The 15,961-nt window shown below is 38.8% G+C and overlaps 1 protein-coding gene across 1 annotated transcript in view; it reads left to right on the plus strand.

Moving 5' to 3' along the window:
• PITPNM3 (PITPNM family member 3) overlaps positions 1–15,961 on the plus strand; it is a 117,758-nt gene that overhangs the window by 76,097 nt on the left and 25,700 nt on the right. Inside the window, exons 7-10 of the mRNA XM_085310342.1 lie at positions 5,046–5,235; positions 7,729–7,848; positions 12,255–12,436; positions 15,076–15,248. Coding sequence (XP_085166468.1) covers positions 5,046–5,235; positions 7,729–7,848; positions 12,255–12,436; positions 15,076–15,248 — 665 coding nt within the window. The remainder of the gene's footprint in view (positions 1–5,045; positions 5,236–7,728; positions 7,849–12,254; positions 12,437–15,075; positions 15,249–15,961) is intronic.

Here is a 15,961-nt window from a genome sequence, read left to right on the forward strand (position 1 = left end):
TATGTATATGTATATATATATATAATCTGCACAAATGCAGGATATTTTTATGAATGATTGCAGGTTTAAAGTTCTCAGTAAGACTGCAGTCTGTTTCTTGAAGTTTTCTAACATCCCCAGAACTCAGGTACTTGTGGATATTACGGTGAAGAGCTTTGTCAAATGGTCAACCTGTTAGAGAGCCATTGAAACAGAATGCAAAACAGTCATTTTTTTGAAATAAAAAACTGTCTTGTCATCAAAATAGCAAGCATCCAAAACAATAGCACATTTAAATCTCTGTGCAGAGTGAGTTCTGTGTAAATATCACATGAGGCTGGCATCAGAGAAATAGATGGCTGATAACTACTCAGCCATGTGATTTGACTTGATTTCAGAGTTTCCCTGTCTCCAATGGAAGTGACTGAGGAGGTGCATAAAATAGGTGACAGATACCACATTTTTTGTAGTATTTAAGATGTGACTTTTTCTGTGGTACTGTCAAGACTTGTTTGGGAGACCTGAGTGGTGTCCAGTCAGGAGTCCRGTATAATCCTGTGTATTCACGTGATACTTTATAGCCAGTTAAACAATGCATTAGTTTAAGCCCTTTCAAACAGAATCTTGTTTTGTCTCTGTGTTTATAGCACTTGATGTGATACTACTTTCATCTATGACAGAGGTCCCTAAGCACTACCTGAAGAGTACTACTCTACAGAAATAAATAAAAGTGGTCAGAGCACATGTAAATGTATGTCACTGTTAAAATTATTGTATCCTTTGAGAATTCAGTCCAATTTGTATTAGCAAGTCCTGCACCAACATTTTTGTACTCCGTCATGTTTGATAAATCTTGGGTGATGAGGTGTGAAAATTTTTGACCAAGTCAGTGGTCAGGGTAAGGTCTGAGATTTCCAAGAAATCTGAGAAACAGCACCCAACTGCAGGATGGACTTGTTTTCCACTGTTCAGTGTTTACACAGTTGAAGATATAGGTGTTCTTTCAACTGAGAGAAGCTAACTCATTAACTTGAGTATGCTTATTCTTCCTTGTCAATCAATACTCCTTTGCCCTTTGAATTCAACATATTATGAAATGCATTTATTCCCACAGAGCTTCTACCCAGATGAGAATGGATCTCCTGAATGCGTTCGGCCTGATAATGTGAACCAAAAATCTAGATTGCTTGAGACCACCAACAGCTCTTAGGTCTTCTCTAAATATCAAACAATGTATAGTTCCCACTTCTTGTCATTAACCTATTGTTCCAACCTCAACTGTGTGCACCACAATATTGGAATATTGCTGGCATTATTGAGAAATCAGCAAAATATTGGAAAGAGTGCTGGGCTCCAGCACAGCTGTTCCTTCAGCCTTACTCCTTGCCTGTTTTGGGAGTGGCTGTGGTTAATGAAACCATCCTCTCTCACTGGGTGAACTTTATATGCCTTTTCCTACTCTGGAACTCAGTCACAGGCTATCTCTGTACAGAGGGAGCAGTAACCACTACAGTCTCTCTTAGCAGCAAACGTTTCTTTCCTTACTGATACTTTCCTTGCCATTAATATCTTAAACAAAAGTACACTAACACATTCAGGATAGTAGAGAAAGAAAGGAACACGCATTCTGGGCCTGATTCAACTCTTCTACAAATGTAAATGAGGAGTAAATACTGAATTCTAACAGTGGGGAGAAGAGAAGGAGGCCTACTTGATTCTTTGAAGCACAGAGAAGTTTTTGTTGGTTTTGTTTGGGGCTTTGCCTAGGTGATGGTTGCTTTTATAGTCTTGTTGTTGCAGTAAAGCTTAGTGCCCCAGGTTATGCTTGGACTTCTTGGTAGAGCAGAAAACCTATGGGAGAGGAGATGAGGAGGTTTATCTCACCGTGTTTTGTACTGTAAGATGGTTGGCCCTGGTCAGTGGAGAGGGTGATGCCTGCTGTCCAGGAGACAGGATTAGAGAGGCAGGACTGAGGTTATGCCAGTTTATAGGCATAACCTTATACTGGCTTACAGGAAAAAGAGGTGGCTGGTTCAGACCAGGCTGGTGACTGTTCATGTCAAAGGGAAAATACACCATAGAAACTGGTAAAGGAGAAGTTTTTGTGTCCAAGTTGGTGCTGTGAAAAGAAAGAGAACTGATAGCAGAAGAGATGAGGCATCAAAGGGTGTTTGAAGGCTCATCCTTGCTCATTTGGGCCATCGAGTAACACAAGGCTCAGTAGTGTGTTTTGGGTGTCCCATAATGCAGTGCCTGGAAGACTTCTCTATTTGGAAGAGGAGCACTGGAGTGGGAGAGTGGATGCTGGCAGCCCAAGCAAACAGAGTTCCCACTACTCCTTTCTTTCTGTTTTGTTTTTGATTATCTTTTCTTGCAGCACAGAGTATTCAGCCAGACTGAAGAGAGCCAAGCTGGATATTTAAATGACCATTGGGATCATTCTCAGCACTAAAATAAGACTGGCATTGCCTTGGTATGTTCTTGCTTGAAGCTGCTTGCAGTGCACCCCTTTCGATTTGACAAAAGGAGAGAGAGTTCCTTGCTCTCACATTTCTTCAGTTTCTCGCCTGCAGCTTTCACAGCCAGAACTCCAGGATGCAGTTGTGGAACAAACTTCCGGTAAACATTCTATTTAGCAAATTGTGGGAGAAGAAATGTGTTTGCAATTACTGTGATGTTTCATCTAGGGTAAGCCAGATGACTCATCAAACAGTAAACGATTTGGTTTGAGCATATCCTCCACTTTCTGAATGTGCAGGCGTAGTGTGTGCCTATGTAGGGCAATCCTCAGTATACCTTGGTGCAGGTTTTGAATTAAGGCTGTGTCTGTGTGCTGAGTATCTGAATCTAGAGGGATTCCACTGAGACTCTTCATCTGAACACATACAGGCAGTTTTTTGTCCTTTCTTGCAAATAGTGGCTTAAAGGAACAGGATTCCTCCTTCCCCTGAGCCCACAGCCTGGATTGAATATCCCTTATCTCCYGTCTCCGTGATGCATTCTCAGTTACCACTGCCAGCAGGTGCCAGTATCCCATTGATCACTTGTGTTCTGGGAGCCAATGGTACTTTCACCCACCCTGGAAGACTAGATACCTCTTACAGCCTTTTCATTTACTGCCTATTATTAGGGAGCTGTTTAGGTTCTAGCACTGGTGAAGAGCAGGAGGCTTTACCTGTCAGACTTTTACACTTAACGGTTTCGCCTGTTTCCTTGTTATTTCCATCTTTGTGCAAATATGATGCTTCCAAACTGGTGCTTAGAAGGCCCTCCTGTAGTGTCCTGCAATGCACCAAAATAACAAGGCTTTGGGCTCCTCTGAGTTTCAACACTGATATTTTGCTGGTTTGTGTCAGCTCCAGCACTAATACGTAGTCTCTCTCCTGTGATAAAAAGCCTCCTCTCTTCCTTTGTGTTGTGTTTATGATAACAATAGATATGCCTCTGGCCACAGCCTTTACAATAAAATAAATTTTCAAAAATTAAACTAGTGTTTCTAAGCCAGGTTACTGTTTCTGATTAATGGGCCAGGTAACAATTGCTTCAATTCAGTGTGATCCATAAAAATAATATTTTCAGCTACTCATTTTTCCATTCAGTGTGCCTCATACAGTTCCTCATACAGTTCTCTTGTGAATATCATTTGCATTTTATTTTTATTATATAAACCATTGCATATATATTTTTTTTCCATTTCAACCATTCACTTTATAATTTTTTTTTTCTTCCTGTGTTTCTCCCCTTGTTAGGTTTTATTTGCTAATTTTTTGGCAAATGAGGTCCTTTTATGCAGAGTTATGAAGTTTGGTTTTAGTTTTTTGAGAATTGGTATTCACAACTATTTGTGCTGTGCATCTGCATGACCTAATCAGTTGGCAGACTGAAGCTGTATTAACTTGTAAATTGATGTGGCTTGGCAGACCAGCTGAGCTCCAGGACATGGAAGCTGTTGTATGTCTTTGGATGAGAAATACAAAATCATTTGAGAGCTGTGGCAATAGTCAAATATGAAAATGTCCTGTGAAGCTCAGGACATGAGTGCAGACTGGCTTCCACTTGAGCTTTGCAGGTCCTCTCTTTTATTAGCCTGGTGATAGTCTCAAAGATGCAGGTTTTAGCAGAGACATAGACTTTAATACCATTTCAAGCAGCTCACTTTTTAATATTGTGCAGCCATAAAGATGCTAAAGAAAGAGAATGCAAAATACTGTTGAAATATATTGAAGTTGCTAGTTTGCAGCTTTGGATGAACTTGTCCGAAATACTATGGCCTTCCTTTAGTTTCTACAGGAAGGTCAGCTTGCTTTAAGAGAAACTGACACACAGTAATGTGACACGTACCTTTTCCTCTCTGTGAATCATTTTTCCCGTTCATCTGTAAAAATCAACCAAGGCATGATTGATACATTTACTGAGAAACTGCAATGCAGAGTGCACATCTTAGGTGAAATAAAATTAGTGTCCTGACAAATTTAAGCTTACGTTTTTAGTCCACCTCCTTTTTCCAAAAAGTTAGCATGCAAAATTTGCATGTGATTTCAGAACACGTGTGGTTTTATACAAACGTTTTGAAAGCATAATTATTGGTCTAAATCTTATCTCATGAGGAAGCCTCTACAGAAACATTGGGAAAAATGTTTTTTACATGCTTTTGAATAATTCCTCTGTTAACTGCTTGCATTTTAGGAAACAACATTCCACTGTGATGGTTGGATCCTATTCCTTCTGTTTTAAGTTGATTATATGATAAAGAAAAGCTGAAAGGGAATAATGTATTTGCTAGTTAAAGTGATACCCGTTTGTGTGTGTAAAGAAAATAAGGTGAGCAAATTGCAACAAGTATGTTGAATTGCAGAAATGCTTTCCAGCATGGTCTCAGTCACACAAAGCAGAAAATGCTTAATTTTAAGCAGTTGGCTTTCTTCTGTGAGAAAGTGATCCTTACTGTACTCTCTCATTATAAACTGCCATAGCCCAAGCCATTTCTGTTAATAAGTAATTGTTCATTCTCTAATGCTGTGTGCTGTCTTTTGCATTTTTCCTGACAACAGCATGTTCTTCTTTAGCCTAAATCCCTACAGTTATGATGAGAGCTGTCTCAGCAGTAGTGAAGACCACATCCCACTAGCTGCCTTGCCCTTGCTGGCCATTTCGTCCCCTCAGTACCAAGATGCAGTTGCCATGGTGATTAGCAGAGCCAACCAAGTTTATAATGAATTTCTCAAATCTGCAGATGGGGCTGGTTTTAATGGACAGGTAAGATTATTTTCTCGCACATCGAAGTATAATTCCTTGGGGGCAAAGCTGTATTTTGTTGGGCCATTTCTGATTTTTATGGAAAGGTTTTCAGTTATGGACATAGGAGCAATGCTGCGAATATGATGAAGGAATATTAGCATGGGATTGCCTATATAAAATGCCTTCTTAGTGCCCAGCATGAACAAGATGCTTCTGGAATCCTGTCGGTTATCTAACCTGGGTTTACTCAGTTTGTAGAAAATGCTGTTCCTTCTCTTACAAACAGTTTTATTTCTAAGCTCTTGCTAATTAGTGCTATGATTTCTGATAATGCATAGGAGCCTTAGTTGTGTGATAGGAGTGTGTTGTGTTAAGCAATGAACAAGCCAGCCAGGCTGAAATAACTGAAAATCTGTGTTACTGATTTCCTCACAGACCAACTATACCTGATGGAGTAGGGTGGGACATCAGCATATCTCTGGCTAAAAGCACAAGGAATCCAGTATTTAAGTATTGCTTTTTCTTTTCTGCTTCCATGACACTAGTAATAAAACAATCAGGAGCACTGAGTCTCAGAAGACAAATATTCAGTTTCCAGCTGCATTGCAGATGTTTTGTGTGACTTTGGGAAAGTCATTTAATTTTTCCGGTCTGATCCATTCCACAGTGAAGTCACCTACGGACTTTTGGCTGACGTRGGGTCACAGTTATTACTCCTGCTTCTCCATCGCTAGACTAGAAATCATAGAATCAGTAAGGTTGGAATGGACTTCCGGAGATCATCTAGTCCAACCTCAGCAGGGTCACCTATAACATGTTAGGGTTGCATCCAGGCGGGCCTTGAATATCTCCAGAGAAGGAGACTCCACAACCTCTCTGGGCAACTTGTTCCAGTGCTCTGTCACTCTCACAGTGAAGAAATTCCTCCTCATATTCAGGTGGAACATCCTGTGGTTCTGTTGTTGCCTGTTTCCTCTTGTCCTGTCCTTACATCTTAGATCAACTGATCAAAGATCAATCTGAATAGTCCTGTACTTCTAGATTACATGCCATATAACCTGACCCCCACTCTGCATGTCTCTTTCCTCTCTGGTATTTTYGTCCATTCTGTCCATTTATATTGCAAGTTCATCAAAGCAGAGTTGGCCTTTTGGGCTTTATGTGGCATCTGGAACAAATTAACCCCATTACCTTCATGCCAATAATAATGAGGATTAGAAATGGAATGGTAAGTTCAAGAAGATTCCATTAAAAGAAGATTCCATTAATCCACACAAAAGTTGCTGATAATTTTGTTAAGGTTATTGGTATCTGTATGATTTTCAGGTCTTTGACTTTATTGCATGGTGTAGGAATTTGAAGATCAAAAGGGTAAATCAGCAATTGTGTATGACTCTGGAATCAGAGTTGTCTTAGGGTGTATGTTACCTTCATTTTTTTTGTTTGTTTTTTGGTTTTTTTTCATCCTGAGAAAATTTACTTTTAACAGCTGTTAACTCTTATTTGAGAGTTTGGTGTGTGGGGGTAGACTGAGAGGTTTGGTTTTTTTCATGTCAACATTACTAAATGGTCACTTTTCCTACACTGCTCACTTTGAGGACATCATGCACAACATCCTGTTAACGAGAACATGTAGTTTTGTTGTAGTCAAGCAGAATTAAGGCTAGAAGCAAGGTAAGGCTTGTAGGGAGAGATATGTCACTAGTTAAACTAATTGAGGCCTTGGGAAGAACTGACTAGACATTTACTTTGAGAGTAGGTGGGAAAGGGGTTGCTAGAACCTGTGGAACAGAGGAGAGAGATAACAGCAATTACTCCTCTTGGGACAGGGGCAGGGGACTGGGATGGGATGAATGTTCTGTGGGAGGGGGAGATGTTCAGTGTAATTGGCTTGTGAGGCAGATTCCAGTGAGGCATTAAAATTACTTCCTCTGATGAATTCCCGATTTTAGTACTCTGTAGACTTACATATTTTAATTTCCAGGCCTATATTTTGAAGGTAGCTGTTATATTTACATTAGGTGTGAGTGAATCTGTCTACTTAATACCTCATGTAAAAGTTCTACTCCCTTGTCTTGACCAGTGAATAACAACCTGTTCTTAATTTGTTGAGTTCCTCTTCCTTATGTGACTCTGAAGGAAACGTTAAGTAGTTTGAAATCTTGCTGAGACAGGTTCTTCAGTGATGAGGATTTTTTAAGCTGGAATCTGACTGCAGGTAGCTAGCAACAGTTCTGACTGGTTCAGAGAAACACTCAGCTAGTCAAAACGGTCCGTTGGGCAGATATACTAAAGTGTATGTCTGGGGGAAAGAGGAAATGGGAGAAAATGCGAACACATCTTTTCAGCTGCAGTAGGATCCAGCAGAGATGTTATGCCAAGGGTGTAAATTAAGATGTCTTTCAGCTCTCCTAACTCCTCTATAAGGCTATGGTGTTTTTTGGTTTTTTTTAAAGCAATTGCTGTGTCTCACCTCCCCTCCCCCCCAAAAAAAATCTCTTATTTCATCAGGTGTGTCTCATTGGTGACTGCATAGGAGGAATTTTGGGGTTTGATGCCATCTGCTATAATGCTAATACGGCTGATGAGAGTCAGAACAGCAGCAGGAGAGGAAGCATCAGCAGCATCCAGGTAAAGAGAAAGAAAGCATGCAGCTGAGATTAATTCCCTGAAGGAAGTCAGGTCCGTATAAGCCAGAGATATTTAGGGATTTGGTAAATAGCAATGATAGCACAGGAATTTGCTCATATGTCAAAAAAATGCCATTGGAAAATGAAGTCTGCAGCTTCAGTTTACAGCAATCACTGGTTAAGGCTTTACTGGTAAATCCTTAAAGCAGGACCACAGAGTGCCTTTTATTGTATCCCTAATGGTGGATGTAAAGATACCCTCTCTCAGTAGTCTGACTGCTATTTTTTGCTAAAAACTTTTTAGCAAGCAAAACTTTTTTTTGGTCTCCATTTTGTCTGGAATTTCTTACGTGCCTTCCTACCAATAATCTAGAATTAGGATGTACTCATGAGTAAATTTTAGTGGCAGGTGGAAGGATGCCTCATTTGTGATGAAGCATACTGGTCACCTGAAGATGTGTGAATAAACCACTGAGCATAACTCAGTCTCTACATGAATTCTACATTTGGAAAGAAGGGAGGATTAATTCTAACTGAGATTCAGGAAAGGATTTATGATAGTGAAAGCATATTTTTTTAAAAAAGTAATGCTAGCATTTAAGCTGCATTATTGTATGCACCATTTATGAAAAAAATGGAGTTCAACTAACCTGATGTAGTTCAGACTCAAGTAGGGGTTGAGAGGTGGTTTGGTGTATTTGAGTGAGCATTGGATGAGGCACCCAGGCTCCATTCTTTGATGGTTTTGTGACCTTGTCTAAATTGTTTCATCTTTTGACCCTCTCTCCTCATAAATGGGCTCAATGATACTAACTTATTTAGTTCATTTTGAGAACTATGTGTGAAAGGACAGCATGTGAACATGGTAGTACTCTCAAGCAAAGAGGCATCCTCTTAATGTTTTTAGGAGGAGAATTATCCTCCATTAATAACATAGCTCTAAGTTCTCAGCATCACCTTTTAACAGTACCAGTACTGAGGACAGCACATTGCATTCTTTGAACAGTTCATAGCTAGAGCTTTCTAAAGTACTAGAAACATGTTTTTTGGCAATAGCGAGTCTATGTTAATTTGTCAAGACAATGTAAATAATGAATTAGAATGGTACATTCTACTGCTACGACGAGTGAATGAATATATGTTGGTTTGTGTGATGCAGTCCATTCTGCCTTCTAGCTTCCATTATTCACTGAATAATCAAATGAGAATTATCTATAATGGGTAGAGAATTCTGTGGTATATGTAGAAATATGCATGATTATTGTGGTTATGTTGATTTATTTTATATACATACCTATATAATACTTGAGAATTTGTCTGTATGTCCAGTAAAAGAATCTGCAGTAGAGCAAATCTCACTCTGCTCAAACCAGACTAGTAACTTTTATCCTTTAAAAACCAGTGACATTTGTAATTATTGAAATGCTTAACAAAGATGATGTCATCACATCTTGGGTAAGAGAGCTGAGGATTTGCTTCACATGGATGAAGGATATCTAAAGCATATCAGTGGGTGGCTGCTTCAGATCCTGATATTTGTACCATTTTACTGCAGATGAAATGTTAACTGTGCCATTTGTGGGATCTGGGAGAACTGCATCTGATGCAGTTTTTGCAGTTCAGATGCAGAGAAGACCCAGCTGGCTTAGAGAGGTTTATTTTCTCAGTAAGAGCTCCTTTCACCCAGTTACCTTCTGTCTCTGTGACACAAATGATTGTCAGGCTTCTGCCATTTAATGCTGTTCAGTAATGTGTGTGAAGAGAATTTTGTTCCAGTTCAGTCCCCAAGGGGCAGATGATTCATATGACAGAAGCCAGCTCCAGAGATGGCACTAACAAGCTCCGTGGTTCCCCTTTCTCAGCAGCAGGACTAATTATTCACCTTGCATGGAAGCCAGGTGGTCCTCTTGGCTGCTGAGGCCTGCAAGCAGGGCACTATGGAAAGACTCATACTACTGCTCATGTCTGTCATTTCATTCTCCAGCTACTCCTTTGCATAAATCTGGAGAACAAATTTGGCTCTTTTGCACTCTTGAAATTGAATCTCACCCCAAGTGCACAGGACTACTAACATGCTCCAGTGCTGAGAGAGGTTATGAGGAATGCCTGGCCTGCAAACTTGCTCTCTCCCTGGCTCCATAGAAGTAGATTCAATCGCTAATTTTCCATAGTCTTTCTGCATTACCTTGCCCAGTTATCATGTGCAACAGAGAAAAAGAAAAATTAGGAATTTTGCTCTCTGGTAAAATGACTAGCCAGTTTCCCAGTGACCTTCCCTGGAGCAGTCCCACAGAGCTTTTAGTCCCTTTTCGTTTTAAGATTGCTGATTTCTTACCTTGTGGTGGTATCTGTGATATGTATGTTTTTTAAGACCTGTTTTACCTATAGGAAAATCAAGTTTAAAATGAGTTGAAGCTTACTGAAGGAAATGAAGGCCCCCTTCTACAGAGCAAATAATAGCATGACATATATCCTATTAGCTGGTTTTAGCTGAATGTTTTTCTTCCAGATTAAAAAAAAAAAAACACATGCCATGTCTCTGACAGAACTGTCATGGCCGGTAAATAAATATGTGCAATTGAAATGCTAGGTTAACCTTAATAGTAGCACTGAGGAAGAAGGAACTTAATGTTTTTCCCATGTGATGTTAATCTGAGACTATCAAACCCATGCAAAATGTGACCTGTCTGAGATTGTCTTGTGACATAAGAGAAGGACAAGCCCTCTGCAAGGTGCTCTTTTTAGTGAGGCTTAGTGGACAAAGGTGAATTGCTGCCAGCTTTCAGTGATGAATGAAGGTAATGATTTTTATTACTAAGCAGTCCTACTACCTAATTATTGGTTACACAAATTAGTTTTTAAATACTGTGGAAAAATCTGTATGTGATTACAAGAAATGCCTTTGGTGTTACGTTACTGCCAACTCCATGACATTCAAACAGACAGCCCTCTTCCCTAGACTTTTGGGAAAATAGAAGGCCAAAAAAACAAAATCACATTGAGTTCTTTGCATCAGCTTTCTTGCTGTGGCATCTTCAAGGGTTCCCATTTTTCCTACTGCGTTGACATAACTTTCTTATTCAAAAGTAGCAGATATATCTACATCTCAGCTCCTGTTATGTCATTTGCACAAAGATCACTAGGGTTTTGAAGAAGTTCCAAGACTGGACAAGACTGATACGGTTTTTAGAAATCCTTGATGGTATGGTGTTTGAGTGTTTTACCTGCAGCCTATTTAAATCAATTGATTTATCAATGGGTTTCATGGGCTCTGAATCAGTCTCTGAAAGTTCACTTTCAGCTATGTGGGTGTGGGTGTCCTCGCCTCCTACCTCCATTTTCTTTGCTACTCTGAATATTCTTATGTACATTAATAAATGTATTTGTAGAAAGAACAATTGGCAAGCTGGAATTTTAGGCAAAGATTGCAGAATATTTGTAGCGTGCAAGTTTCAATTTAAAATCAGAAATATATTGTATTTCTGTATTTGTATTTAATGGCACTGTTGTTTAGGAACAAGCTAGAGAACAGAACTCTTCACTGAATCTATGTGGTAGATATCTTTGCCTATTGAATCAGTGTGAAGTAATTATGAAACATGAATAAATTAAGAAAACGTATTCACTTACCTTGCTGATAATATATCTGTACAAAGTCCCTATGTAAGTAACTCTGCCAGGAACAGTTTGGTGATAGAATTTTGTCTTTGAAGGTCTCTGGTGTTCTGGAGGATAGACGCTGTTTTTAAAACAATAAATAGCTGTTATAACAGCAAAGAGTTTCATTGAAGATTGTAAGCTGCAGGGCAAATCAAGACATACAGAGGCAATGTCAGACTTAAACATTACTGGTCGCATTAAAAAGTACAAGTAGAACCTGTAGCTGTTTCTGGCTTGAACTCAAGGGAAGCACATATTTAATAAAACAACTCTTTTTTGGTTATAAATGAGTTTATCACACAAAGCAACAGGCAGTTTCCTGTTCCCAACACACTGCAAGAGCCCTCACCTCCTGCCTGACCCTGTAAAATTTGTAGTGGTCCACAGTAGTAATTACAAGACCATACTGTAACTGGCATTTTGTGCATTCAGTTAAGACCCCTCTGATTATCTTAGGATCTCTGCAATTCTCTAAGAATGATAAAGTCAAGAGGGATGAGGCCTTTGTATTATTCTTCCTTCTCAAAAATTCCTGGTCCTCCTCCCAGCAGTTAGGCTGTACGTCTGAGAGGGAAAGTGAGTCTTCGTCTCTTTCTGCATGTGCTTCTGCATAGAGGAAGTCTAAGCCCTTCCACTCTTTTCTGGATTAAGTAAGGTCAAATGTGTAAATACAGCTGTTTCATGATAAGCTTCGTTGTGTTTTGATCCCCTTTTAAACCTTCATTTTGCTCTATTCATTTTCTGAAGGATAATCCCCTCTTAGCAGAGGACTCAAGCCTGGGTGGCAGCAAACACCTCAGCAAAAGCAATATTGACATCTCGGGAATCATGGAGGATGAGGAGCCAAGGCAGCTGATACCACGGAAACAAAGTGACTCACCCACCTATGGCTGTGATACTATAACCCAACATCATGCTTTCCTTTCTAGGTAACTAGTGTTTGATGCCTGAGTAAAAGAAATGGGCTTGACATTGAATGCAGCCTGGCAGTGCCAGAGTAATGGAATTGTTTGTATTCTTTGTGGAGTGTTTCTGGAAGTTTGCTTGAGATCCCTGCATATTCCTGAGAGAAAAGCATAGATATAGATCCACAGATTGTGGGTCTAGTTTAAACCCACTCATCTGTGGTGAATTTTTTATTCTTTTTCTTTTTGTTCAGCTGTGAGAGTTCTGAATGTGCAAAACAGTAATGCAGGTAGTTCCATGTCTTCAGTGCAGCCCACACAAATAAGATGGATGAATGCTTTATAATTTATGATTTTCTTTTGACTTTTTTTTTCTTTCTAAAGACCCCTCTGACTTCACTCACAGGATTTCTGTTATTCTTCAAAGAATGAGACAATTGCTTTTATGTGCTCTCATTGGTCTAAAAACTCTTCAGGCTGGTATTAAAATAAAACAGAAAGCTATATAAACATTCAGCTAAACAGCAAGATGGATGAAGGGGAAGAGATTTAACGTAATTTGCTTTCCTAAATCCTAGGAATCCTTTTAAACAGAGATATGATGTGAATATCACCATTCCATTTGTTTTATTGTTTCTGCAACTTCTTCGCTATTTGACTGCTTTTCACTTATCTGAATTCTTTGTGCTTTATCTTTTCTTTCCATCTTCTCATTTCTTTATTTTGTTGGGAGTGATGCAGAGGGAGAAAAGTTTTATTGGGTTCCAACTATCAGTTCTGCAACAGCTCGAGTGTAGTGTAGACTTTACCACTGTGTTATAATTCACGCTAGCTGTTCTGTTAGTGGCAGTTTAAAGTAATTTTATATTCTTGCTTTGGCTGCAGTCAGTATGTGCTGTGCTTTGCTTTTGTTGGTTATTCTGCTTTTATTTCCATACCATGATTTATTTTTTTTTTCTGGCTATCAGTGTATGCTAAAGTGTGAAGATTTTTTTTTTTTTTTTTTTTTTTTTTTTTTTTTTTTTTTTTTTTTTTTTTTTTTGGTCTATCACTTCTAACTCTCTCTATAGGAGTAGAACTATGTACTGTTCTAAAGCATAGAAAGCATGGTGTTAGCTTGTGTAAAGCACTTCATGCTTGAGGTATAATAGAGTAATTAATAGATGAAACAATTTTCTAGTTATTATGTTTTCATTTTCTAGGTATCTGATTTTAAACTGAAAGCTTTACACACGGTTTTGCTTAAGCAAGCAGATGGAAAAACATTACGTTCCCTTCACATTTCTAACTCATGAAAATTTCGGCTTTTACTAAGTTATTGAGGAATAACTGGAAATACATAAACTAAAGAAGGCAGAAAAATTCCTTGGTAAATCAAACAGGAAAAAAAATCAAACCAAACCAAGTCATTCCCTGCTCTGCACAGTAAATACAGAGATGTTCAAAGCCTTCTGTTTTCTGCCTGAGAAATTGATGTGAGATCATTAGATATCTTTTCCTGTGAGCTTACTTAGTGTAATTTAGAGGTGATGCCTCAGTTTGAGTAATGAGGTGACAGAGATCCCTCTTTCACACAAACATCCCAGTCCAGCATACTGTTGTTGCATTTCATTTCATTAACTTACACTTTTTTGGTGAGTGTTTTTGGCACAGAGAGCTAACTTCACTGCCAAACAGATGATGGATTTAATTCCCACGTCTCTTCATTCGTGCCCTGAAGGAGCCCTAATTTTGGTCCCTGGAAGTTTAGTTAAAAGCATCAGGTTATAAATTGTGATAAATTAGGACACTAGTGGGCTCAAAAGATTGAAAGAGAGATGTGGTCTTTTGGCTGACTGAGGATCAGTCTGCAGGATTTCTGGCCATTGATGCAAGATATCACATGTGGATAATTCATGAGCGCTTCAGTTACCGTTCTTTCTAAAGTCAGTATGATAAGCAGCTCCTGCATACTCTGAAAATGTGTTCTCCTCTGTCTCATGACTGAACAAGATATGTGTATGCTAATGTACTGAATTTTAATGTAATTTCATCTTTAACAGGACTAAGGGGCAAGTCTTTTCTGTCAATCAGGGATAAGTGATCTGTGTTTACCTCTGTGTATATAGCATAAAAAATAAATGAAAGTTTTTAAATCACTTAAAWGATTAAAAGCTATCCATATACATTGGTTATTTTTGCCTGTAATATGTAGCTGAGAAGTAGTCACCTTTTAGTTCATAGCCTAAGGAACACATCAGAAGGAGCCTTTTTATGAATCTGTATAACCATACTTTGACTGTGACTTTTAATGTCATTGTCCCTAAACAAGTTGAATAGGTTAGAATTTGTAGTAAAAGTTTCAGAATATGCCTACATGTGTCTGTACAACTGAAGGGGAGGGGAGGTAAACCTCAATCTTCACCGTCCTTGCTTAACTTTCTTATGAGTATTTTAACTGTAGAGAACTCTTGCATGTTGATGGTAGTAAATTTACTGAACAGCCATATGATAGAAAACATGATAAACAGCTGCTACGCTGTGTTTCTGCCTACAATTTAATGCATACTGCTTGGATCTAGATGCAGATGCTAGAGCTATCTAAGCAGCCTGTTTTTGGAATGGATTTTTTTCTCTGCATGCTCTCTTCGTTAATGTTGAAGCAGTGCATTTTCTTTGCTCAGCATCCACTCAAGTGTGTTGAAAGATGATGCAGACTTTCCTCCTGTGAATAGCTCCAGTCTCTCAGAAGTAAACCTCGGCCGATTTGAATTTGAAGTATCTGATTTCTTCCTTTTTGGATCGCCGCTTGGTTTGGTGCTTGCAATGAGGAGTACTGTTCTGCCTGGCCTGGATGGTAAGCTTTTTCTGGGTTTAGAATACAGGCTGTTTAATGACATTTGGAAACTGAGAGCTTCATTTAAAAGAAGGTAAATAGCAGCGCCTAATTAAAAATGGGAAATGGGGCTAGTTCCTTTTTCTAAGACAGGAATGTTAGTGCAGGTCTGTCCTGAGGTGTGTGGTGATGAGCATTTTATTTAATAAATAAAAAWTATTTATTTTTATATTTACAATAGGTGTATCTTGTGCTCTACTGTTAGTCGTACATTCCATGTCATACAACATGAAGGCTATACTACACCAATGAACAGTTCTTGAAAAAGGTACTAAAAATCACTAAAATTAAAAAGCAGATCTTTAGGAGCCTTTAGAAATCTGGTAGCATTTTTAGTAACTTCCAGGGACTTAATAGGGGAAAATAGTTAAACTCCCACTTTAAATTTCATTCCTCATATATGCAGTATTCAATTCTGATCAAATAAAAGCAAAACTCAGCTAATTGAAAATGAGAATTTCAGAAAAATTAAGAACAATTAAGGGTGGTGGCTGACTATGCAAACTGCACTGCAATTTGTATTTCTGTCCTAGGGATTTCTTTACCAGATTAGCAATTCTTCCCTTAGGATGATGGGGGTTTCTGTTGGTCTTTTGGGGGAGGGAGAGGGGTATTGAGGTTATTTTGGTAGGACTTTCTTTGGAAAAATCTATGAATATCTATTAATGTATACA

Source organism: Rhea americana, unplaced genomic scaffold, assembly GCF_003343005.1.
Source record: "Rhea americana isolate MKP2758 unplaced genomic scaffold, rheAme1 scaffold_317, whole genome shotgun sequence".
NCBI lineage: Eukaryota > Metazoa > Chordata > Aves > Rheiformes > Rheidae > Rhea > Rhea americana.